This window comes from Pseudorca crassidens, chromosome 8, assembly GCF_039906515.1.
Source record: "Pseudorca crassidens isolate mPseCra1 chromosome 8, mPseCra1.hap1, whole genome shotgun sequence".
Lineage (NCBI taxonomy): Eukaryota > Metazoa > Chordata > Mammalia > Artiodactyla > Delphinidae > Pseudorca > Pseudorca crassidens.
The window spans coordinates 92,770,627-92,797,599 of NC_090303.1; the positions used below are offsets into that span (position 1 = coordinate 92,770,627).

The following is a 26,973-nucleotide window of genomic DNA, read 5'->3' on the forward strand; positions in this document are numbered from 1 at the left end:
GCTGCATGCGGGCTTTCTCTAGTTGCTGCAAGCGGGGGCTACTCTTCGTTGCAGTGCGCAGCCTTCTTATTGCAGTGACTTCTCTTGTTGCGGAGCATGGGCTCTAGGCGTGTGGGCTTCAGTAGTTGTGGCACACGGGCTCAGTAGTTGTGGCTCACGGGATCTAGAGTGCAGGCTCGGTAGTTGTTGGCGCATGGGCTTAGTTGCTCCACGGACCAGGGATCTTCCCGGACCAGGGCTCAAACCCATGTCCCCTGCATTGGCAGGCAGATTCTTAATCACTGTGCCATCAGGGAAGCCCCTGTGTAACTTTTTAAATTTAGGAAAATTCAGAAAAATGAAATACAGACATAACAGGGAAGAATGTTATGTATGCTAAATTTTGTTTCAGCACTGTTTCATTGCCTGCTCATGCCAGGTAATAAGCTGGGACAAAGTGAAGTTAATCATAGCCCCACCCTCAAGGAGCTTATTCTAAGTAAATAGATATGGAAGCGTATAATGTGTAATGTGTTTATTGAGAGTTATATTGACAATCTTGTGTTTCTCTAGGCTGCCAAACTTTTTGATGAAGAAGGAAGGAAAAAATTCTTTACACAGGATATGAATAATATTCTTCTGGAGTAAGTAATTTTCTTCTTTGATTAAGAAACCTTGAAAATTATTTAAACCTTAAGAAGTCATTAAAAAATATAGTAGGCCTTTGAGGTACAGATGCTGAGTGGTTGGCTAGTCTCATGCATTAGCTCTTCCCTTTTGGCCTCACAGCATGTGTGATTAACATTTGTTTCTTAGCAAAACGATGCTTCTACATACATTGGTTCTCCGGGACCCCTTATGATAATCAAAGCTTCCAGTGTTATAACTGCCAGAGCAAGTGACTGCTGTATGGGTTGAATATTATCCTAGATTTAAATGCATTCTTTGTCACGTTATGTGAAAATATCTTTCTGGGACAGTTCTGATTGTTTGTATTAAATTTGGTGTACTTTCCTTCTACTTTGATTCAGATGTGGGGAAAATAATTCCATTAGTATCCAGTGAGGTTTATTATAATTCATACAGACATTTATAGCCAAATGGAAAGTGTGGTTTAATGAAGAATCATTTTTGTGGGGTAGGACGGAGGCAGTGTGGAGAAGACAGATGTTAAGTTGGAAAGGAAAGGGTGAAAGCTGGTTTATGATATAAGTTGTATTTAAATTAGTGATAATTTTCAACCTTAGCTAGAGTTTAACATTAATGAAGTTGCACGTTCTAAGACTATGGTCACATAAGCTGTACTTATAAACCTTATAAGGCTTATAAATTTTGACCATGGTTCCAGAAATTGAGTATATAATTGGCTACAAGCAGAAATGGGCAAAAAGGAAGTGGTCCAGGGAAAAGCAGCAAATTCCTCTCTGATGAAAATAATGTATGCCTACTTTTGGTGGTTCAGTAGCATCATATACAAAGAAACAAGGCAGTGTTTCCAATACGACGATTCCTGTCTTTTCAATATATAATGGAGATAGTTTCTCATGAGATATAAAGGTTGGATTAGCTTATTGGTTTTGATAACTATTTTAATTAATGCAATCTCTCATTCTCCTGAAGTACGTAAAAAATCATTTTGGTCTCCATGGACTCATAAAACACATAACCTAGTATGCTAGTAGCATGGAGACAGGAATTTCTTGTTCCTATTCTTTATTTTAGCCAGGGGTTTTCAGATTGATTCTGTCTGCCTGCAGGTGCTTCCTGTCTGTTCCACCTCCTTTTACCTAGCTCCCTTTTAAACCTTAGATTCAATGAACAGTGTAACCATTACTCATCAGAGCTGTCCCAGATTCCAAAATCTGGGATCTATCTCCTTTTTTTTTTTTTTTTTTTTTAACCTAAGAGCCCTAAGTTTTCTAGATCAGGTCTTTTTCCTGTGACTGAGACAGTCCTTTTTTATTTTACTCTTCTGTAAGGGGACAACTCTTTCTCTTCTGAGAGAATCAAAAAATCATCCTTGGGATATAACATCTCAGAGAAGCATCTCTGTTAATTCCTGCCATGTCTGTCTTAAAACGAATCTTCTAGTTTTCTTGGAGCTCATCTGCTTTTTATTTCACTGAGAGTGTGCCTCTAATTCTACAAGCCCTAGTGTTCAGAGTTGAATTTTTTCCCTTTTAGTGACTACTTTCTTATGCCCCCTTGTCTTCTTTTTTTTTTTTTTGCATTATGTGGGCCTCTCACTGTTGTGGCCTCTCCCGTTGCGGAGCACAGGCTCCGGACGCGCAGGCTCAGTGGCCATGGCTCACGGGGCCCAGCCGCTCCGCAGCATGTGGGATCTTCCCGGACTGGGGCACGAACCCGTGTCCCCTGCATCAGCAGGCAGGCTCTCAACCACTGCACCACCAGGGAAGCCCTATTTTCAGCTTTAACTAAGCTTTTATAATGGGGCAAGCCTAGAATGCCTCCTACCCAGAGTCTTGACTTTTAATAAAGAACTAACCACAATATTTAACCAAGTGTTTGTACACAGGACTCATGACCGGAATGATTGTCTTCCATATGAACCTCTGATTTGACCCTCTGGCTCTAATAGGCCTTAAAGTTCTTTTTATTTATCCTTTTGTTGTATTTGGCTTCTCTAATACCAAGAATTTTCAACTGTCAGTTCTAAGGAGTATAGTTTTCCACATTTCATTGTTTCTGAAATTGCAGCGTATGTTATAAGTGTTGGGTACATTTGATCTGGCAGGGTTTCTTTCCTTCCGCAAAAGCTGTTAATTGAATCTTTGCATGCACCTTATATTTGTGAAAATATTTACGTCTGTTTGCACCTTCTTCTATAGTAAAACATGATGATTTGGACATAGTTTGTTGCCAAGGGCCCCAGTTTGGTCTTGACCTTCAAATTAACATCTGTTCTCATCTTTCTACAGTAGCAACTGCCAGATATACTGTCTTCCATCTGGAAGAAACCTCAATTGTTTATCAGTAGGCTTGTCTTGCTGAGAATATGGTGGCTATTACAAACTCTTCCCTTTTTTTTTTTTGAAGTAACTGTTTGGTTAAATACCCTTTTAGCAGGAACTGGAGAACTGGAATAAATTGAACAAACTATTAAATATCTAGTTCAGTGGAGGCACAATAAGGAAAACAAAGAAGGATAAAACAGTCTGTGCGTGTAGCCAGGAGGGCTTTACCTCTTCTGAATCTGTAATTTTTTCAAACACCTTTAAGGAAAAAATACTCTAAGAATTCACTGAAACTGTGACTCTAGTATAGCAGTTGCAGGGTGGTGAGGGGAAGTATGATGTCTCTTTGAGGAAGTGAGTTTTTGGTTAATAATGGAGTTCCTGTGCTTTACCCAAAAATGTAGACTTTGCCCCTGTCATCAAAAACTTATTTGGGCGGGGTGGGGAAAAAATTAGGAGTTTAGGTTTTTTGTGGGTTTTTTTGGCTGCATCGTGTAGCTTGCAGGATCTTAGTTCCCCGACCAAGGATCGAACCCATGCCCCCTGCAGTGGAAGCGTGGAGTCCTAACCACTGGACCACCAGGGAATTCCCAGGAGTTTAGGATACACACTACTATATATAAAATAGATAAACAACAAGGACCTACCATATAGCACAGGGGTCTATATTAAATATCTCATAATAACCTATAATGGAAAAGAATCTGAAAAAGTAATTTTATATATATATATATATATATATAAAACTGAAACACTTTCCTGTATATGTGAAACTAACACAGTATTGTAAATCAAGTATACCTCAATTAAAAAAAAAAGAAGCAAAAAAATTATTTGCCATCTTGTTGGGGTTATAAATTCTACTCTTAAACTAGATTCATTGAAATTTTTTATAGCATTAAGATTTATGGTTTTGTTTGTTTTTTTCCTTGAAAAATACTGTCTAGGAAATCATGGAAAGGTAAAAGGAGAAAAAAATCACTGCCTCTGCCTCCTTGCTTGTTTGTTACTACCTAAAAGAAATTCTGTACTACTTATTTGTTGTTGTTTTTGGTCAGCATTGAGTTACAGCTGCAGGAACTAGGCCCTGTCATTCGTAGCAGTGTCTACTCCCACCTTGAAGCTTTTGTGCCATGCAATAAAGAAACACTGGTAAAACGTCTAAAGAAGTTACATCTCAATGTCCAGGTAAGAGGAGGAACAATAATACCTGCTTCTGGGGTTTTATAACCTGAAAGGAGACTGATTTCTGTTTGCTGCTTTTGCATACTAATTGCTTTATAATTGTATTGTACATATTTAGTAACCATAGGATGTTCTTTAGTAACCATAGCATGTTGGATCCCCTGGGAAAAAATTGCTTTTCATCAATTGAGAGGTTTAGATGAGACATAATGTTTTCTAATGCTTCTTGGACTAGGTAAATTAACCTCAGTTCCACAACTGACACAACTTTGCCCTCAACAAATAATCTGACATACGTATAATTCAATTTTCTTATTCCTGAAATGGACCTATACAGATATGCTCACACTGACATAAAGACCAATGGAAAGAATCACAGGGTTGCACTTAAACTTAAAGATTATCTAGTGTAACCATCCATGTTCTGCTAGATTCTTCTCGACTACAGTGCCTCTAAGTAATTGTGCAAGTTTGCATGCTTCCAGTGATCAGAAACTTATTTCATTACAATATCAGGAAGTTCTTGCATATGTTGAGTCAAATCCAAGTGCTTTCCATCCCATTGGTCCTAATTCTCCTTTTGCGTTTATTCACAAATTATGTCCCTTTCTTTACTTCATATAAAATGGGCTTCAGTACCTTCACTGTCCTGATTACTCTTCCTTTAATGATTTGTTTGACTATGTATTTTAAAAATATTTACAACTTGCAAGTTATAGAAAAAATAACTTGGATGCAGTTTAAGATTAAAAAAAGAACACTTTTTTTCTATGAATAAAGGTATTTCCTGGAATTAAGGTCAAGAATGCAACCAGGAAGGAATGGGAACTGATAATCTGAATTAACTCTGTTTCTCTTTACCTCTCTTGCCCTATCTCACTTTTATCCTTTTATGTGCATCTGCAGATAAGTTTTCTTTATTTCCAAGGTTTTATATTACAGAAAAGCTACACACAGAGATTGACTGTAGATTTCTCATCCCAATCCATATTCTTGGGGTGAAAACTCTGGTGGTATTATTTTGAGTCAGTCTGAACTTTTCTGGTCGGGGGGTTAGAGTCGCAAAGCACAGCATGGTACAGATAGGGGACTGAGTGTGGTGCTCTGGGTCACCGCAGTGGGTGTGATCTGACAGGCATAGAATTCTTTGTTAAAGGTGCTATACTTCTACTAATAAAATAGTTCTTTTGAATTGAGAAACTGTAGTTCTTTCTCAATTCAAAGCAGGTTAATGAACAAATGAAATTTATTTGAGGTCTCAGATTTTGTGCCTATGCCTGGACATTGACTATGGAATGTTGACTATGGAAGAAAGACATTTATCTAACCCTTGCTTTTCTTTATATGGTATAATCATGTACCTTTGTATCCCTAAACATTATATTGTTTGGTTTGACATGTTTTTGAGCTTCGTATAAATGGAGCAATAGTGTCTGTTTTCTTACGCAGCTTGCTTTTTTACACTCACCATTATGCATCTCAGATTTATCTGTCTTTACATGCAGGGGAACTCCATTTTTACTGCTGTGTGTACAGTATTCCATTGTATGAGTATATCTCAGTTATTCATTTTACTGTTGATGTATATTTGGATTGTTCCCAAGCAGATAGTCTCAGCTATGTAATTCTTAAGATGAGATCACCCAGAAACCATGATACTGGATCTTCCGTTTTTTTAAATGGGATTTTATAGCAGACACTGTCATATGTGCAATAATATTTATTAATTGGTATGCATGAAATAAGTAAAATGCTTGTTAGTAATATTTGTATTTTGTTTTTATTAATAAAATTAATGTTATTAATAAAATGTTTTAATTTGTAAAACACACCTGCCATAACATGATAATTGCATTCCTAAAAATCTTCTCCTTACCAAAAATCACATTTTAAACACAGTTGTGTCAGTAAGAAAAGCAAAGTCTAATATTTCTGCACCTATGACAGTAATAAGAGTATGTTCTAAATAGCTACATATATATTTTGTTACTTGCAAGATGAAATAAATAAATTGATTGATTAAAGCTGTCAGATACAAACCTACTTTTCTTTTTGCCCTGAACCGACATGAATAAGAGTCTCCCATTGTCCTCTTTCACTTTGGCCTTGACCTTGCATTTTTGCTTACAACTTAAGTCACAGTTACTAACAATAAACAAGAAAACAGGATGCCAACATTCTGTTGGTAGTCACCAAACCAAATTGTGCATTCCGGTCCTCCAAAGCAGGATCTCTTCTTGTGGTACTAGTTCCCCATCATAATGGGGATTAACTGGTAGTAGTCTGCACAGTGTAGATTTTGTTCTCTATTTAATCATTTTATTACAGTTAAAGTGTCCATATAATTTACTGGAGTATTTTTAAGAGTGTAATTGAGCACTATTAATAATTATGCTGAGGCAACAGGCAAAAACTGGGACTCTGCTTGGCTTTCTGGGAAGTAGGGTTATCCTAATTTTATTATATACAGTGTGCATTATGAAAAGTCAGCATTTTAGAAGTAATGTCCATATTTGAATATGCTAACATTTCAAATGTGTGATCAATATCTAAAACCCAAATTTCATCTTCTGAGGATCTGCTTGCAAAATAAGTTTTGTAAATATGTTTGAAAAAACTTTCAGTGTTTTTTTTTCCTCAGGATGATCGTTTAAGAGAACCTCTGCAAAAACTGAAACTGGCTGTTAGCAATGTCATGCCTGAACAGCTATTTAAATACCAGGAGGACTGCCAGGCTCGTAATCAAGCTAAGTGTGCCAAGTATGTACCTCTTCTATTTGGACTGGCTTTTGCATTTGAGAAATACTTGTAGCTGTTAGAGATTGGTCTTAAGTGGACTTCATCACCAAGTAGAAATCCACATAAACCACTGAAGTGGTATAATTGAATATATTTTCTAAATGGCAAGTCACTTCCCACTCAACTGCTTTGGTGTGAAAGGCAAAAGGTCTTTTGATTTAGTGTATGGATGTGATCAAAGCTAGAGCTGACACTGGTCAGACATTTCACATGTTGACCTACTTGACTGGTTGAAGTTGGATACAAAAGATAAGTGTTCATGCCTTTATATTAGAGTTTGAAGACCTTATTTACCAGAGCGCTTTATAATGCACTTCAACTTCAAAGTATTATGTGGAAAGGTAGACTCCTCATTTACCCTGTCTTTTGAGTTAACATTCAATTAAGCAATTCAACAAGTATCTAAGGAGCATATTATAGGCAGTGTTGGGTTGAAACTTTGCTTCATAAAATAGTTTTCATTTTTAGGTTTCAAACAGATGAAGAACGAGAAAAAAATGGATCTGAGGAAGATGATGATGAGAAACCAGGGAAACGTGTCATAGGACCAAGGAAGAAATTCCACTGGGATGACACCATTAGGTAAGATTTAACCAAAACCTTCACTTTTAACCAAATAGCTGATGCAGAAGTAAGGTTTCTCTTAAAAAGAATCGATAGTAAATGGAAAACTAGATAGAAGCAACCAAAAGTTAGTGTGTAGGAAAAATTTATTCAAGAGAAAATTAATTTGGTTCTAATATCCTTAGAGTTCTATCACTTTTATTTACCTATAGTACTTTTTATAAGTTAATCTTATTATTGAGTAAGTCATACTGGTTTCAGAGGTGAAGTACTAAATATATTTATATAACCAGTCATCTTTCTTACCAGTATTTCTGTACTCCAAGTGGAGGGTTTAGTTGTAGGACTATCCCTTTTAATCTTTGGTGCCTGGATTAAAGGTATCAAAGGAAATTATCTCATATTGGAAATTTGGCTATAGTACACCAAATGATATATGTTAGAAATTATCTATCTTCATGTCATCTTCTGAATTCTTCAGATAATAGTCTTTATTATTGCTGTCAGATTTGTGTGCTTTTAAAAAATCTGTTTCAAGCTTAATTTTCTACAATTTTGCAGTCAGATTTATATATAAATATATATTTTTAATCTGTTTAGAACTTTGTTATGTAACCTTGTTGAGATCAAATTGGGATGCTATGAGTTAGAGCCAAATAAAAGCCAGTCTGCTGAGGATTATCTTAAATCCTTTATGGAGACAGAGGTGAAACCATTGTGGCCTAAGGGCTGGATGCAGGCAAGGTAAGAAATATGACATCCTAGATTTTATTTTACTTTTTTATTGCTGTTATTAAAGACATATACACACACATATGACATTCATTTTCCTAAGAACCTAGTGTGTTTAACATTCTTTACAGTCATCTCAGATGATGTCTGCTTTGAAAGCTTCACTCACTTAAAAGACAAAACAGTTAGTCACATGGACATAGAGATACACATAAAGGTGTTTTTTTTTTTTTTTTTAACCGACCACTTTTTCTTTTTTGCACGTGAATTTCCTAATAAGAGAAAAGAGGGGGGGAAGAAAGTTTTGAACTTTGGAAGGGGAACTTTATATGGGTATCATGAAGATAAGTAACTGAGTACAAGATTTAGAGTGTAGAAAAAGAGGCACAGCCTTAGTGCTATTGAAAATAGTCAATGTAGAGTGGTATCTCTAAAACTAAGTGTAGCCCAGTTTAAAGAGTTAAGTAAAGAATGTTAAAATTAATAGACTTGGCTGTCTCAACCTGTCATCCTGAAGTATTCATCTTAAATCAACAGAAATCTGTTAAAAGATTTAAATAAAGAGGTAATATAACACTTCCCATAAAATAGGTTATTGAATTTACTGTACCATTATAAGTCTTTATTTGGTAAAAAAGCAAATAGTAGCCTATTGAATATTAAATGATTAAAATGACAAAGTGATTATCATGTTATTATCTGCTGTGGAAAAATAATTGTGTCCTTTTAATTTTTCCAGAATGCTTTTTAAGGAAAGTCGGAGTGTACATAATCATCTTACTTCTGCTCCGTGAGTAAATGCAGACTCCAGATTGCTTCATTTATATTTATTCACATTATGATATTTAGTAAACAAAAATATCATTTATTAAATGCTAGGTAAAATAGAACTTAAACATACATTTATACAATCTCTGTCTTACCACTGCTTTTTTGTTTTTAAAAATCGTTTAAACTGTTGACTCTGTAGACCTCAGGACACATTATCTATTAAAGAACTTCTCAGGCTAGCCTCTAAAAACTTGAATCCATAATGTAACATATTGGCCTGAGATCTGGTAGTGAGAAGCCATGTAAACAGGAAGGCTCTGGTGGTTTCCTTTGTTCCTGGAGGATCTGCCCTCCAGTTGTTTTGTATACTTTTTTCTTTCCCTCTTAATGACCATCTACAAAGGTAATCTGTTATCCTCATGCTTTCCAAGACAGTTCTGTATATATCCTACCTAGCCTTGCCTTGCAGTGTTTTATTCTACAAAATTAACATACTCTTCATGTCCTTCCCTCTGTCCAAAACTGAATCTTTCATTAGTGATGTATTGATAATTACTAAAGAATTAATTTAGAATTAATTAGTGAAAAGGCAAGGGTCTCTAGTGAAAAGGCAAGTTTTTTCTGTGGTTACATTTTTGGGTGAATACTGGTTAATTTGACAAGGATTTTATTTTTACCTACAACTTAAGGTCTCTAGTGAAAAGGCAAGTTTTTTCTGTGGTTACATTTTTGGGTGAATACTGGTTAATTTGACAAGGATTTTATTTTTACCTACAACTTAAGGCTACTTCTCTATTGCCTAGAAGTGTAGTATTAAGGGTTAATAAAATATAAAATTAGCAAGTCACTGAGTTACCGAGCACTGTAGTTCAGTATTCCACTAAGAGATCTGGTTAACATCTGGGTAATGTTACAAAATTCCCCCTCTCCTTGTATACAGTTATAGTAGGTGGAATTTTTTTTTTTTTTTGCGATACGTGGGCCTCTCCTGTTGCGGAGCACAGGCTCCGGACGCGCAGGCTCAGCGGCCATGGCTCACGGGCGTAGCTGCTCCGCGGCATGTGGGATCTTCCCGGACCGGGGCATGAACCCGTGTCCCCTGCAACGGCAGGCGGACTCTCAACCACTGCGCCACCAGGGAAGCCCCCTGTAGGTGGAATTTTTTACAGCTTTTAGGAAGGACACTTTGTTAGTATACCATCAGAGATGTATTGAGTTGGTGTGGTTTTCAGATCTTGCTAGTTTTGTTGTTTTGGGTATAAATTTGGAGTAGTTTGGTTTCATACATTATAGGTTTACTTTGTTGCAGGTGGTTTAGATATCGCGGAGGGGGGGGTATGTGTATTTTTTATGCCTTTATATGTATTTGTGTCAATAATATTTCAGGCCTTTAATTTCCCTATAGTTCTAAAATCACGTTACAATTCAAGTATAAATAATTCATTCCTTTAATTCTAAAGCAAGTGTTTACATAGATCCTTTACCTCAGTTTTTTTTTCTTTTTTAGTAGCCTCATTATTATGGCTTTATGTTTCATTTTGTATCAGAAAGTCGGAATCTGTGTGATAATATGGGCCTGAAAGTCATGAATATTACTGTTGCCTTAACGAAGTTGTAGATTTTAATCAAGATACTTGTTAATTTAATTGATGGCATTTTAACTTAGTGAAGTCGAAATATTCTGACATGTGAGGTATTTTAGCTTTTCAACCCTTTTTTAATCTTCAAACATTCTCCACACTGGTTCCCAAAGGTTCCAAGGATCCATGGTATTTTTATTGCCTTTTTTCTGTCATTTTGAAATTTTTTATCTAAATTATTATGTTAAAAATAATTTTCTTTAAAAACTTGAGGATTTTTTGTTTTGTTTTTTAAACAGTATCTCATTTACAACTTCTTAGCATGGTTTAATTTGAGTTTAACGTTCCTTGAAGCTCTTATTCTATAAATAATTACAAATTCTTACCAATTCTTTGAAATAAGTCTCCTTAGGCAGCTTTGTTAGCCTGTTTTGAGTTATTTAACATTTCTTTTTTGGAGTATTTACATTTAAATTTTTAAAAAACTATCATCCACATTTCACATTTTACTAATGGTTTGGCCTTTATTCTAGTTAATTGAAATTGGGGAACATGTTGCTGTATATTCACATATAAACTGAGCACTTATATAACTTATATATAGTTCCTTCAGAGAACTTCCCAAATAGAAGAAATTATTTACCCATATAATTACAAGATTATATGTTACCATTTCCTAATGAGTGACTTAACTGCTCCTGAAATGGACTCCTTTTTAATCTTTTCTCTTAGGGCAAAGAAAAAGGTGATTCCTGCACCTAAACCCAAAGTGAAGGTAAGTAATGAACCAAATCTTTAATTAGTGATAATTGGTGACTGTTGAAATACATCCTTATGATGAAAAGGTTATATGGTATTTCACGTGTATTTTAGGTACCATACTCTTAAGATGGGTGTTTTCAAACATTGTAAAAATCCTAAAACCATTGTATTTGGGAGAAGAGATGACTTTGTGGCAGTGGGAAATTTATATACATTAGTTAAATTGTAAGGCTTATTACTACTTAGAAGTGTTGAATAAAATATGACAAATATCTCTCAGAAGCATCGCTGAGGTTGCAAATATAAATATGTAAGAGAAATTCCTAAGGCTCAAAACAAAGAAGAAGCTGCCAGAGTGTTAATCTGTCACTGAAACTTTAGTTGCCTTTAGGTGCCTTTGCTGATTCCTATCACCTTCTCAGAGCACAGCAGATAAGATTTTCTTAGACTTAAATAGGTTGGGAATTGGAATGAAACTCTCCGTAAACCTGGGACTCTCAAAGGATAACATTTTTAGTAAAAGAAAGAACTGGAAAAGAAATCCATTCACCAGCAGAAAGACTAAGAAATTTGTGTATCTTGGCCTGCGTTCTGGATTAGGAGAAGAAATCCTCCCTGAAATTTTTCTCTGGATTAGGAGTTTAATTTACACAACCTGCATGAACTGGGAAAACCTCAAGCTACGAAAATAACTTAAAGTTGTTAGATTAGTATTAACCCAGGGCACTGGCAAATCACATTCACTCTTTAATAATGTGCCTTCATCCCAGGCCTCAAAGGCTTATCACATATATACTGTGTCAAACATGAGTTTACCATCTGAAAATACAGAATACGTGAGGAAATAAGTTACTGTGAGTGAGTCAGTGGAAACAGCCAACAGAATTAGATCCCTAAGAAGGGCAAGTGATGGATTTATTAGATTTAGAACATAAAGTAACTTAAGTTTTTTAATATTTAAAAAAGTAGGAGAGGGGACAAAAAATATCCGATCAAAGTAGACAAAGCAGAGTTGAACCAAGCATAACCTCTAGAAGTGAAAACTATAATCATTTGAAATTAAAATTATAATGAAAGCCCACAACTTGTAGGTTTTAGACGTTTCCCATAGCCTTCATCTCTTTGAATAGAGTTTCTTTGCTTGTGAGGTTAGGGCCAGAAGGTCAGCATTTGCTACTCCATGGTCTTCTTAATTTATTGTATTAGAGGCTCTTTGAACACAGATTAAATAGTCTTCTTTTTCTTAGTTAACCTGCTTTGTCTTCTAATCCAAATAATATGGAGCCAGTATTTCATTAAATCTATTGACTTCATGCTTTGTTTTGACATTTGACTTTATTTTTAAACTCCTAATACCCACCATAAAGGGTTGGTTAAATTTTGATACATCTATTTAAACATATGATTAATTTACCAGAATTCTAATAATGGGTGTGCTGGGATGGTACAGGGGAATTATGTTTTGTTCCTTTCTTTGTGATTAAATTACCCTTTCCTTTTCCCCAAATGGAAAAACTGTATTGCAGATACGGTTTTTTCCTGCCCTGCTGACCTTTAAATACCTATTTCAGTTATAAAGGTAATATAAGGAAATGCTTGCAGGAGAAAATGCAAACAATACAGAAAAGTAAGAAGGAGGAAAGTAAAAGTATCCAGAAATTTCTGCTCACACAGAATAAAAAGCTCCTAACTTTGTGGTACACATCTGCCCTCCCTTCTTCTGGCTGTCTGTCCCTGCCTCCCTTCCTTCTTTCCTTCCACCCATTCATCCATCCATCTAACCATCTATCCATCTGCCCATCCAGTCATTCATTTATCCAGATTGAATTAAGATTTTATATAAATGGAATAATCTGCTTTTTCGGCTCAAATATATATCCTGAACAATTTACCAATATAAATCTACACAGTACTCTCTTGGCTGGATTTACTGTTATTTTTGTAAAGAAAAAAATATTAAAGAAAAATTAACAGAAAGTTACTTAAAATGGCAGTTTTATACTGGTAACACTCCCAATGTTATTTTGATACACTCTCAGTTTCTGTACTTTTTATAGTAATGCAGCTTTCACTAATCATGTGATTGGTTGGCATGTCAGTGCAGTCATGTCTCATCTGCATTAGCTGTTCATCTTAGCAGACAATTTTGATCTTAATGTAGTTACGCTACAGACTTCTAAAAGGTATTGAGGTTTTCAATCACGACTTTTTAGAATAGAAGTTTAGAGAAATTGCTAAGAAAGAGTGTAGTGGCATTCTTAACAGAAATAAGAATTTATTATTCTTATTTACTCTAATGCCTTAGAAAGTAGGTGGTAAAGACCCTTTCTCTCCATGCTTTCCCTACTGTAGTTAGAGGAAGTGCTGTCATGGTGTAAATTAATGTATAATATAAGGGTTTGGGTTTATTTGGATTTGTCTGTTTTTATGAAACTAATTGAAGAAACTTGGAAAAGATTTTTATGTAGTTTTATTTCTTCTTAATCATAAATATAAAATGAGTCATGTACTTTATATTTTTCTTAAGAGAAGGATACTTTTTTTTTTTTTTTTTTTTTTGCGGTATGCGGGCCTCTCACTGTTGTGGCCTCTCCCGTTGCGGAGCACAGGCTCCGGACACGCAGGCTCAGCGGCCATGGCTCACGGGCCCAGCCGCTCTGCGGCATGCGGGATCCTCGCGGACTGGGGCCCGAACCCGCGTCCCCTGCGTCGGCAGGCGGACTCTCAACCACTGTGCCACCAGGGAAGCCCGAGAAAGATACTTTTTAAATTCTTTTGCTCTTTGAATATTTTAAACTGTGCCCTAATTCTCATATCTCTTCCTTGAATTTTAAGAAAGTTAATTTTTTTTGATAAAACAGAAAATATTCTCTCTTAGGTATTCCAAGTTTTAATTCCTAATGCTCTTGCTTTCTTAGCATAGTGCCTTGCTCATAGTGAATATGTGTGGACTAAATTACAAATGACTTCTACCAAAATGAATAGAAAAGGTAATTTAAGTGTGCTTGAATTGAATCTTCTGCCAGTTTGATGTACCAGTTTCTCCATGCGCTGCCTATGGGTAGCTGTAGGACAGGCATACAAAGAGGCCGAAATGCAAGGAAGCAGAGAGTGAGGGCCAGTATCGTAGCAAACCATACTATACGAGATGGGTAGAATCTTTTTTATATATAATTAATTTATTTTTATTATTATTTTTTTAATTTTTGGCTGCGTTGGGTCTTTTTTGCTGTGCACGGGCTTTCTCTAGTTGGCGGCGAGTGGGGGCTACTCTGCGTGGCAGTGCACAGGCTTCTCATTGCAGTGGCTTCTCTTGTTGCAGAGCATGGGCTGTAGGCTTGCGGGCTTCAGTAGTCGTGGCACATGGGCTCAGTAGTTGTGGCTCGTGGGCTCTAGAGCGCAGGCTCAGGAGTTGTGGCTCACGGACTTAGTTGCTCCCTGGCATGTGGGATCCTTCCAGACCAGGGCTCAAACGCATGTCCCCTGCATTGGCAAGCGGATTCCTAACCACTGTGCCACCAGGGAAGTCCCTGGGTAGAATCTTAAGATTCTACCTTAAGATTCTATTTCCCTGGCGGTCCAGCGGTTAAGACTCTGCACTTCCACTGCAGGGGGCTCGGGATCAATCCCTGGTCGAGGAACTAAGATCCTGCATGCTGCACGGTGTGGCCAAAAGATTTAAAAAATACAAATAAAAAAGATAAAGGCAGAAGTTCTCCTAGGTATAAGGAGGATAAAAAGAGAATAGTCTCTGAACAAATGGATTCGGAATAGTATCTGAAGATCTGATAGAGGTGGGTGAGGGGAGAGGAGGTTTCATTAGTAGTAGACCTAGTATATGAATGTTCCTTTGGCTTGGTTTTAAGCCTTCTTAGAATGGCTTACTAAGATGTGGCAGCTGTGTGCAATACATCAGTTACTTTGGCTTTTGAGGACAGTTCAGTTAGGAGCTCTACCCTCTGGAAAATTATTTTGGTTTTTACAGTCTCTAAATAAGATTTCTAGTAGAATTTTAATTATGAGAATTCCTTTGTCCTTTAAAATCTAATACTTTGTAATTTTTGATTAATCGTTTTTGTTTTTCCAACATAATGCTGTTTATGCTAGGAGTGTAGTCCAAAAAAGGACCAGAAAACTCCTGCATCCTTGGTGGCTTCAGTTGGTGGCCCTTCAACGAGCTCTAGCACATCTGCTGTGGCCTCCACCAGTTCTAGCTCTACACCGGCCCAGGAGACGATCTGCCTTGATGACTCACTAGATGAAGAACTTTCTTTTCATCCACCTGCACTGGATCTTGTTTCTGAAGCTTTAGCTGTTATCAACAACGGGAACAAGGGCCCTCCATCTGGCTCAAGGATAAGTATGCCAACTGCAAAACCTCGTCCAGGACTGAGAGAGGAAAAATTAGCAAGTATCATGAGTAAACTGCCACTGGCTACTCCCAAAAAACTAGATTCTACTCAGACCGCACATTCATCAAGTCTTATTGCTGGCCACACAGGGCCAGTACCAAAGAAACCCCAGGATTTAGCTCATACTGGCATCTCTTCAGGCCTTATTGCTGGTTCTTCAATTCAGAACCCTAAAGTTTCCTTAGAACCTTTGCCAGCCAGGCTACTTCAACAAGGACTACAGAGGTCAAGCCAGATTCATGCTTCTTCCTCTTCGCAGACCCATGTCTCCTCTTCTTCCCAAGCCCAAGTTGCTGCCTCCTCTCACGCTCTGGGAACATCAGAGGCCCAAGATGCTTCTTCGTTAACACAAGTAACAAAGGTGCACCAGCATTCAGCTGTCCAACAGAACTATGTGTCTCCATTACAAGCAACTATTAGTAAATCACAGACCAATCCAGTGGTGAAATTAAGTAATAATCCCCAACTTTCCTGTTCATCCCCACTTATTAAGTCTTCAGATAAGCCACTTATGTACCGCCTTCCCTTATCTACTCCCACACCTGGAAATGGTTCTCAAGGGTCCCACTCCCTGGTTTCTAGGACAGTACCTAGCACCACTACCTCCAGTAACTATTTAGCCAAGGCAATGGTGTCACAAATCTCCACGCAGGGTTTCAAATCTCCCTTCTCAATGGCTGCATCCCCAAAACTTGCCGCATCTCCGAAACCTGCCACGTCTCCTAAACCCTTGCCCTCACCTAAGCCTTCTGCCTCACCCAAGCCCTCTCAGTCAGCTAAGCCTTCAGTATCAACTAAACTTATTTCTAAATCCAACCCAACTCCCAAACCTACTGTATCCCCAAGTTCTTCCAGTCCAAATGCACTAGTGGCCCAGAGTAGCCACTCTAGCAGTAACAACCCAGTCCATAAACAGCCCAGTGGAATAAACATCAGCAGACAGTCTCCCACCTTGAATTTATTGCCCTCTAATCGCACTTCAGGCCTTCCATCTACAAAAAATCTTCAGGCCCCTCCAAAGCTAACAAACTCATCATCCACTGGAACTGTCGGCAAGAATAGCTTGAGTGGAATTGCAATGAATGTACCGGCCAGCAGAGGTAGCAACCTTAACTCAAGCGGAGCTAATAGGACTAGTCTATCTGGGGGAACAGGAAGTGGAACACAGGGTGCTACTAAACCGTTGTCTACTCCACATAGACCATCCTCTGCCTCAGGGTCGTCAGTGGTAACAGCCAGTGTGCAGGTATGTATGTTAGATACATTCACGTGATAAAGTGTAAGATGGTGTAATTTCTCTTGTGAGTCAATTTAATGACTTTATTATAATATCATCAGTTGTTTATGATGACTTATAACTTATGGATGTTGACATCACAGTGATGGAGACACCTGGGAATGAAATTTTTGTTGGGATGTGGATTTTTTTTTATTACATGCTTACTTTCAAAATTTTTTAAAAACACAACTAAAATGCATATTTAAAACTGTACCTTATTAAAGTCCAGAACAAAATAGTCATTTATGATTTTAACATACCTTCACATGTCTCTTCTTTTCCCCATCCTAGTCCCCTTTCTCCTGCCAACTTTCATATATATATATATTTTTTGGTGGTACGCGGGCCTCTCCCGTTGCGGAGCACAGGCTCCGGACGCGCAGGCTCAGCGGCCATGGCTCACGGGCCCAGCCGCTCCGTGGCATGTGGGATCTTCCCGGACCGGGGCATGAACCCGTGTCCCCTGCATCGGCAGGCGGACTCTCAACCCCTGCGCCACCAGGGAAGCCCCATAATTTTTTATTTAATAAAATTTAGACATTCATATTATTTTTTTCCTCTAACCATTTGTCTTTTCGAATAAAATTTTTATTTCGCACAAATTTTACAGTTATTCATATATAATTCTCTGTCAAGTTAGTATCGGTAATCCATTTATACCACACTTTTCCCATTTGTGAGTTTTTAATTTAAATTTATCTCTCATTTAGCAGGAGTACCTAATTCAAGGAATCTTTTCAAGAAGGCTAATGTGAAAGCTGTTTTACTTTAGCTCTTGCATACCTGATAATTTCTGTGCTGCCACACTTGAGTTGATAAAGACTCTTGGGTCACTAACTCCAAGTTTTGTAAATACTGCTCCGCTGACCCTTACTTACTAATTAAGGTTATAAAAAAGTATGAGGCAATTCTGACTTTTTGTTCCCTTATAAGTAATGTGTTTTCTCTGCCTAAATGCTAATCACATTTTCTCTTGTTTCTTGAAAATCAAGTGTTCCCAGATAATGGCTAGGTTTATCTAGTTTTCATTAATTGTGTACCTAGAAAAATGGTAACATCTTTCAATCTCAGACCTGCCCATTTTTTCAGCTCAAGAATATTTTGTTCTATTATGTTTTCTGATCCATTGGCCTAGGTTTTTTGAGAACTCTTTAGCACTCATATATTCCATCTCTCTGCCTTTCATATCATCTTCTCTGTTATTGTTTCCATCTATCTGCCACTTCTTTGTATTCTGAGGCTTTTCTCAGATTTGTCTTCACTTTACTGATTTGGTTTCTTTAACTTTTTTCCCTTCCCCTGAAACATAATCCATGTTCGCAGTAGGTAAAATTCAGAAAAAAAGAAAAGAAAAGCCACCCATCATCCCACCAGTGTTGATACTTTCCTGATAACTCTTTTAGACTCTTCAAGAAAGTGGATTTTACATAATATTCTGTTTCATAAGAAGCTTTAAAAAAATATAACATTTATGATGTTATTTCTTAGCTTCTCAGTTATTCTTTGAAAATATGACTTTTATTGATGTCTGAAATTCTGTTGTCTAAGAAAGTGCTCTAACTTTGTACTGCCTCTTATTTATGTGGAATAGGAACATCTAATGAAATACGTTTCCCTTGGTGTCTGTAGAGGGTCTCTGCTACTCAGTACAAGCTAAGTGTTGGTATTCAATATACACTTAAAACCCAAATCATCACTCTGCCTTTACTAAAGTAGGCTTAGGAATGAATGAATTCTAGAATTCTAATATAGAACAAAATTCAATTAACTGATACTTCATTAACTGAAATCTAGGATAAATAGATGTTTTATCTATATGATTTTGCTTTTATCAGAAATTAAAAAAAACCGATTAGGGATTGTATGTTAAAATTTGAGTTATAACTAAGGTCTAGGAGTTAGTCCACATTCCTGTTTTATTATCTTTATTAAAATGTTGACTGTTTTTGAAATCAATCTTTAATTTGATTACAGGAATATGTGAGAGGATTATAACCGAAATGGCAGTTCCGTGCCCCAGATCCTCCTTCCTAGTGTCAACTACTTTTAACTCTCTTAGCTTTTTCTCTTGTGTTTTTTAAAAATTGTGTTTTCAAAAAATAAGAATGAATGGAAGACTATTTATTTTAGTATTATCTTTCAGCTTCTCATTGTGATAAATAAGGCTTTTAGCTCACTTGTACCTTTCCCATTTTCTTCAAAGACTAAAATTACAACTTTTGGTTAAATCTGTGACTATGTAAAATATTGTCTCTGTTGAGCTAAGTGTCATTAACTGTGGTTTCAATTATAAATTTTGGACTTTTTTCCTGTAGTTAAAAATTGCTGTTTTTCCACTTGCTTTGTTTTCTTTGAATTTAAAGTTAAATCTCCCTCTGTCTTTTGTCATCTCCAGAATCTATCAGTTCTTTTTTTTTCCTGGAAACCTTCCTATATTTGATCATTTATCCCTGAAGAACAACTTGGTTTGTTGTTTACCAATTGGTTTGTTGGCAAGGAAACTATGTGGCAAAATTTGTGTTTCTAAAATATAACTACTTCATCCCTGGTTTTCTTCCTCTCCGAATGGCTTTCTGATTTGGAGACCTTAGTGTTTCTGCCTTCATATCGGATCCTTTTTGTCTTTCTTATTGGTTTGACTGAGGAAAAGATCAGTAATTGAATAAGGTTATTTCTAACTTCTGGTCAACCTAAGGTTCTTTTTTTTAACATAGCATCTCACTGAAGTCTTATCAGCTACCTAGTGGCCTCTAGATCCTATCCTTCTAGCTGGCCACACTAAAAACAGGTTTCCTATCTATGCCTATAAACTATTCCACTCCTTTCTGAAAGACATCTTTAGCTGTTTGCAGATGTGAACATGACAGGTCCTGAGGTTAGCAAAAGTTAAAGTCTTTCTGGGTTCACATTATTATCTCTACCTGCTTTTTATTAACTTGCCACTCAAGGCTTTCCTGTTCTTTCTTGCCCTTCAGCTTATTGATTTTCTGTGAATCCTGTCTTTGCCACTTTATAATTCCCAAAATAATTCACTAAGCAAATGTTTACTAAGTGTTTAATGTGTGCCAGGCACTCTTCTAGGTGCTGGGGAAATGGGGTGAATCAAGATCCCTCCTCTCATGGGGAGGGATATTTTAGGCAGGAAGATAAGCAAAACACAAGTACTTAAAAATACTTTAAGCGCTATAAAAATAAAATAAAACAGTAATATGCTAAAGTGTGATTGCTACTAACGTGGATCAGGGAGATGGAGAAGGCCTCTTTGACGAGGCAGCATTAGAGCTGAGAATTGAATGAGCAGGAGCCAGCCGTTTGGAGAGAAGAGCGAAGAGCCCAGGCAAGAGGGGGATGGTAGATGTGAAGACACTGAGATAGGAGAGAGCCTGACGACCTGCAGGCCTGCATGGCTAGACAGCAGGGAAGGATGGGGAGGGGAGGAGATCACAGATCAACTCCAAACCATGTGATGGAGGACCTTGTGGGCTACAGTAAGGGCTTGGGCTTTTACTTCTGTTCAGTGGGAAGCTGTTGGAGGGGAGTGGTATGGTCTGATTTATATTTCAAAAGATCACTCTGGGTGTTGTAGAGAATGGGGGACAGATGTACTCACCAAAATGAAACACGTCGTCAAAAGAAAAATGTAATACCCACCACAGGAAGAGCAAGGTGCCCGTTCATATCTTCCCCTAGGAATGAAATGTGGAGGCCATGGAAACTATTTTTGATTATGGGGCATTATCCCGAACTGATTGCCTACTGCATGTTGACAGCTTCTCCTGTGTGCTTCCAAATGATATCAACAGTGGGATATCCCACTTCTGGAAGGTCTCCACCTTCTATGAGAGAAACTTAGATACTTAGGTAATCTGGTGTTTCACTTTAGCTTTATAAACAAAAGTGGTTATGGAAGGTTTTTAAAAGCACAGAATGTTAGATACTTATGGCGTGGTGCCATTTTTTATTGCTAATACACGTTACTTAATTGTGAAAGTTGCCCTAATTTGCATTTTCTGTCAGTTTAATGCTTCCATTAGCCTCCTCCAGAAAAGCATAGAAGAGTTCTCCTTATTAGCAGTGTTTCATGTTCCTCACTAGGGGGGCTCCACTTGGGGCACATGGCCTTGGAGTGTGTTCCCCATATTATCCTGAGACTAAAATAGAATTAGATTAAAAAGAAAGAACCCTTGTTAATTCTTAAATTGATGCTGGATCCTTTTTTTGCTTCAGAAGCACTGTTGTTTCTAACTTAGTAATTCTTTCCTAAATCACCCATTTTGTATATCATGGTGGGCACAGTAGAGGGGAAAGACCGGCAAGTAAGAAAAATAGTCAAGTCCAAGCGTAAAGTGATAACGATTTGTACTTAAGTGTGGGAGGAAGTTGCGATTAAAAAAACAAAAAAAGTTATGTTGACTGCGAGCTCATCTTGTTCTTCATTTCATGATGCTTAAAAACTAAGGTTTCAAGCCAGAGTGGTGGCAAAGAATGAAACTACTGATCCTAGCGTTTAACATATACGAGAAGGAAGTGATTGTAGCAGATGATGAGTTCAATTCTGGACATGCCAAGTTGGCGAGTGTTAGATATCCAAGTGGAATTCTTCACTAAACGGTTAGCTAAACAGCATTGAAACTGAGATGAGAGTTCAGAACTATAGGTATAAATCTGAGAGATAAATAAAGGAGATAAGGGAAGGCTATTGGAGAACTAGTGGAAAAACCAGAATAGAAAGCTTTGGGAGGATGTTCTTCATTTTTTTTGTTCAGCAGTGCTGTGGACCATTAAGTGTATAAATATATGATGTAATGTGGCATTTTTGCATGGGAAAATCACCTACCTTGTTCTCATACATTAACTAAGACATAAAATGATTAGCCCTTAATTAATAATTTACTGGTAGAAATAATGAACATACAAAGTAAAACTGACCATAGCTAATGCTTATTATTGATTAACAAATATTCAGAGAATTCAGTTTTCTTGACCAAATTTAGAACTGTAAAGTTTTTTACCACAGAAATTTTGAGTTGATAAAATAAGGCTACAAAATTGCAGAAACTATAGTAGATAATGTCTGATACTGCGAAATTTTGATTATAATCTTTGTTGATAAGTACACATAAAAAAAGTCAAAATGGGAAAAAATTATTTAATTGCTTTATAGAAAAGTGTTCAAAGAATTAAATTAGCTTACTAGAGTATATTTAAGTAATTTGTCCATGAGAGCTCATGAGTGCTAGTGTATTTCTAAGCACAAACATGGCGTCACAGCCCAGGTCCGGGAGTGTCAAAACACTCTCTAATTTACCTTTTGCCTTGGGAGTCTAAGTTCAAAAAAGTAGTGGAATTGGAAACCTCCTTCAGGGGTTAATGAGAGGCTAGATAATGTGGAAAAAGGAGGCTGTCATTCAGCAAGTTTGATAATAAAAGGAAGATCCATAAGTCAGGTTTTTGCCAGGGGTTGGGGAAGAGCCAGGAATAACAGCGTGGTTGTAAAACAATGTAAGAGGACTCTATATTTGCGAAGGCAGAGGAAATACGGAAAAGGTGCAGTGCTTGACATTTGTCACAGAAAGTTCTGCATGGGTGGGATTCGTGGCATAGGTCAGGTGTTCAGCTTCTGAGGAAGAGGCAGGTAAGGCTAATGGTGAGGAGGACACAGGATGGCTGTTATGATGAAAGTACAGGGTATCAAGTTGGGGGATCTGAGAGAGTAATAGTCTAGAACAACAGCTGCAGGTATTGTGTCGGAAAAGATTGTAAGGCAAACAGTAAAATTACAGAGCATTTTCAGAGACCAAGTTGAAATTATATGGAATAAAGTACCAGTGTCAGATCTAGGGGCTGAGAGCAAACATGGAAATCTAAGGTTAGAAATGAGTTGATTAAGAGAGTGAATGGGTGTTAATATAGGCGTTGCAGTAACAGTTAAGAAATCTAAACTGGTGATGAAGAGCTGAGTAGAAGTATTTCCAAAGCCAGTATTGGTCACTCTTTGAAATGTAATTTATGCTTCAGTCTTCATTTCTGTCTCCCAAAGTTTCTGTTAGAGCAGATGTAAGACATAGTCTCGTGTCCATGAGGATATTAAGTAAAATAAATCAATTCAGGTTAAAGACTTGATTTCTTATGTATTTTGACCCCTGGTTTCTGCAGTCCACAGCAGGAGCATCATTATTGGCTAATGCCTCACCTCTGACTCTCATGACATCACCTTTGTCTGTAACAAATCAAAATGTGACTCCTTTTGGGATGCTGGGTGGCCTTGTTCCAGTGACCATGCCCTTCCAGTTTCCCTTGGAGCTACTTGGCTTTGGAACGGACACAGCTGGAGTGACAGCCACCTCGGGATCTACCTCAGCCGCTTTCCACCATAGCCTAACTCAGAGTAAGTGCGGCTCTTTTATTTACTTGGCTACCTAGTTTGATAGAACAGGAAACTTCACAAATTTATACTAATTGAGAGTAGTCCAGTTGGAGTTAGTGAAAATTATAGAATTTTTAAAAAAGAAATGCAGTTTATTTCATCTATATATATAAAATAAGTCAAATTACTGGACTCTGAAATTTTTTTATAGTTTGTAAGTGAACTGTCTATTCCACGTTTCTATCTTAATGAAATTTATAAGAGGGAGTCAGATTTGCTGGGTTATTTGCATACACATTTATATTTATACATGTAAATATTTCTTAACGTATGTGCTCTAGTTTAAGAAGTCAAGGTCTGTGCTTGCATTAGATAAACTATTTTCATTTTTTATCTAAGAGGGCTCAAATCTTAGTTTTAAGAAGATTACTGACAAGTCTGTTTTCCTCTCAGATTTACTAAAGGGTTTACAGCCAGGAGCTCAGCATGCAGCAACACTTTCCCACTCACCTCTGCCTGCACATTTACCGCAAACATTTAATGGTAAGAAAGCCACCTGTTTCTTCCTCTCTTTATTATTTATACAAATTTACAAATATATATTTTAAGTCTTTTCTGAAAACCATGTGAGGGAACGACAAAGATTGGAAAAACTAATTTTCATGTGACTGAGTCCTTATTGGCAACAAACACCTTACAGAAAGGAAATAGGTAAAGGAGATCTTTTATTACACATGCAGAGAGCCTTTTTGAAGATGTTTGTTATATGGAAATGATGACAAAGAATAGAATTCATAGGACAGTGTACAAAAGTCATGTCCGGTAATTAATCATAGTTGACCTTTATTGAAAGCTTACTAAGTGGACAGTCTTGTGACTACTTACATGTATTAGCTAATTTAACCCTTACAACAAACCTGTGAATGAGATAACAGTCCCCATTTTACAGATCAGGAAACTGAATCAGAGGTAAGCAACTTGCCCAAGATGATAGGGTAGTTAAGTGTTTAATCTGAGATACAAACCCAGGAAGTCTGACTCCATGGCCTGTATTCTTAACTATTAAACTTCTCTGCCTCTTAGCTGTGATTAAATTAACGTGATTTTAAACTGTACACGTTATATATTTGCAGCCCAACTAGATCGCTCTGAAATCTGAAATTGGATAGTGGACACTGGACACAACACTGGCCTCCAGATTCTTGCTCTCACCAGCACTTGACCCCCATAGAACGCTGATACTGTTCTGAAGGCCATTTTCAGGATCTGTGAGCCGCTCAGCTGCTCTCTTAACTTAGGAAGGTTGACTGGGGCCTCACTATTCTTTTTGGCCACTGCATTTAAAACTATTGTTGAACAAGTTTACAGTTGACCACAATGTGGAAATGGGAGCTTTAGAACAATCTTGAGGCAATAGGTTGTAATTAATCCTCTAAAGCACCTAAGTGGCAAGCTGCCCCAGACTCTCCCTTGAGAGAATGAATACAAAACCACAGTTGTGCAAATGGGGGACCACAAAGTAGGCACAAGTGTCAACAGTCCTGATCTTCCTGGGCTTCTTGATTAGGTTTAAGTGCTTAAGGAAAATTGCCCTGTGACTAAGGCAGTTCCACCCTGGGTATTGATGACAGCTTGGTAGGATGAGTCCGGCTTAGAGCTGTATGTTTGAGGGCAGACCGGTAGAAACCTGCAAGGAATTAGACACCTGGGATTCTTGTGGTTCAACATGACCCCAATAGTCCAAGTGTAGGTACATTATCTTGTTTTCTGGCCAGCACCACTGTTCCAGAGGGAGAAAGGAAATAAGACTGTCGGTATTTTCCAAGTAATTGAAATTTAAAAGTTTATAATTTTTCATTGTAAAAACATTTTGAAGTATGAGACACTAAATTTGAGAATCAGGCTGGGATTTTTGAATTCGAGGACTGCCGCTTTGAGCAAGTCTAACTTGTTTGACCTTCACTTCCCTTGCTTGTAAACTGAGGACAACAAGATGTTTTTAATAGGCTTCTTATGAGAATTTAACAAAAATATTTATTTAGGGCTTCCCTGGTGGCGCAGGGGTTGAGAGTCCGCCTGCCGATGCAGGGGACACGGGTTCGTGCCCCGGTCCGGGAAGATCCCACATGTCGAGGAGCGGCTAGGCCCGTGAGCCATGGCCGCTGAGCCTGCGCGTCCGGAGCCTGTGCTCCGCAGCGGGAGAGGCCACAACAGTGAGAGGCCCGCATACCGAAAAAAAAAAAAAAAAAATTAAAGCTTCTAGCATGGTACCTGGTGCATAGTAAGAGCTCAGTTAATGTTCATTTTCTGACCTTATCTAAAGACTGGGGTCAGTAAACTTTTTCTATAAAGCTGCAAATAGTAAATAATTTAGGCTTTGTAGTCCACATAGTCTATCACAACTACTCCACGCTGCCATTGCAGTAGGAAAACAGTCATAGACAATATGTAGCATGAGTGTGGCTGGGTTCCAATAAAACTTTATTCATAAAAAGAGGTGGCATACCAAACCCTGGTCTAAAGAATTTCACAGTCCAGTTAATATGAGTATTTTATTTTGGTAATTAACCAAAGCTTCTTTGAGCAAAATCCCACTCTGCCATTTTATGAATTTAATTATGCCTCAAGTCAAATCATTTCTGTCTACAAATGCAAGGGTATAATACCACATTATAAATGGAAAAGTCAGTTCCTTAGATGTTGTCACCAAGTTCATTTTAATAATATTCTGTTTATACAGCTTTTGAAATAATTGTCTTGTTTCATTGATACATCTTTTCTTCAGTGGAGGCAGTTTTTTTGTTTCGCTTATGTTTCACCCGAGTGATTTAGGTTTCACGCGAGTGGACTTAGCATTGTGACTTTTGTGGTCTCCTCCAGCCTTAGGATTGTTACTGAATGCAATAATTTGTTCCTTTACACCTGTGTATTTCTGCCCTTTGTGCCTCCCTCTTTTTCTCTCAGGCCTGGTGGGGGCTTAATTTTCCTTGCTAAGGCAATGAATGATCTATTAGAGATTTTCTCTATATTCTGTTGTCTCTAGAGGTCACTGGGCCCTACTCATGTCCAGTTTAACTTGAGTGATCAGCATTTTCCCAGTAAAAGTTACATAGCCATATGTAAAACTAAGAAACCATTGTTCCCAGTAGCAAACTTTCCTGCCTTTTACAACTTTTGCCAGGTTAGGACTAAAACAAAGACTCAGCTGGAGTTTTCACTACCAGTGTGGTCCAGTCATTTACATAAATAATTGAGAGTTATTAAATGCTGTGTCATGGCAGGAAATTTAATCTCACTTGCAAGAAAATGAAATTGACCTTGTCTTCTAAAGGAATCAAAAAATGTGTTAGGTCCCTTGAAGGAGAGGGATTATGTCTTTTATGTTTCTTTATAATCCTCACAGCATTTGACACAATTGACAGTGAGGGAGATAATAAATACTTGTTGAAATAGTATTTGTAGGACACTGAAAACCAATTAAACCAGTCATTTGAGATAAGAGGATCATTCTTGTTGAGTTTTTATCTCCTTTATGTTCTCAACCTCTATACTGCTATATAACACGTAA

General features: G+C 37.4%; 1 protein-coding gene across 5 annotated transcripts in view; it reads left to right on the plus strand.

Moving 5' to 3' along the window:
• UBN2 (ubinuclein 2) overlaps positions 1-26,973 on the plus strand; it is an 88,638-nt gene that overhangs the window by 39,509 nt on the left and 22,156 nt on the right. For 3 of the 5 annotated variants that reach the window (XM_067747150.1, XM_067747151.1, XM_067747153.1), the window contains 10 exons: positions 553-623; positions 4,013-4,142; positions 6,781-6,899; positions 7,407-7,520; positions 8,103-8,246; positions 8,974-9,024; positions 11,318-11,360; positions 15,455-17,005; positions 23,195-23,426; positions 23,859-23,948. In XM_067747150.1, coding sequence (XP_067603251.1) covers positions 553-623; positions 4,013-4,142; positions 6,781-6,899; positions 7,407-7,520; positions 8,103-8,246; positions 8,974-9,024; positions 11,318-11,360; positions 15,455-17,005; positions 23,195-23,426; positions 23,859-23,948 — 2,545 coding nt within the window. The remainder of the gene's footprint in view (positions 1-552; positions 624-4,012; positions 4,143-6,780; positions 6,900-7,406; positions 7,521-8,102; positions 8,247-8,973; positions 9,025-11,317; positions 11,361-15,454; positions 17,006-23,194; positions 23,427-23,858; positions 23,949-26,973) is intronic. The other 2 variants (XM_067747152.1, XM_067747154.1) reach the window with 2 other exon arrangements.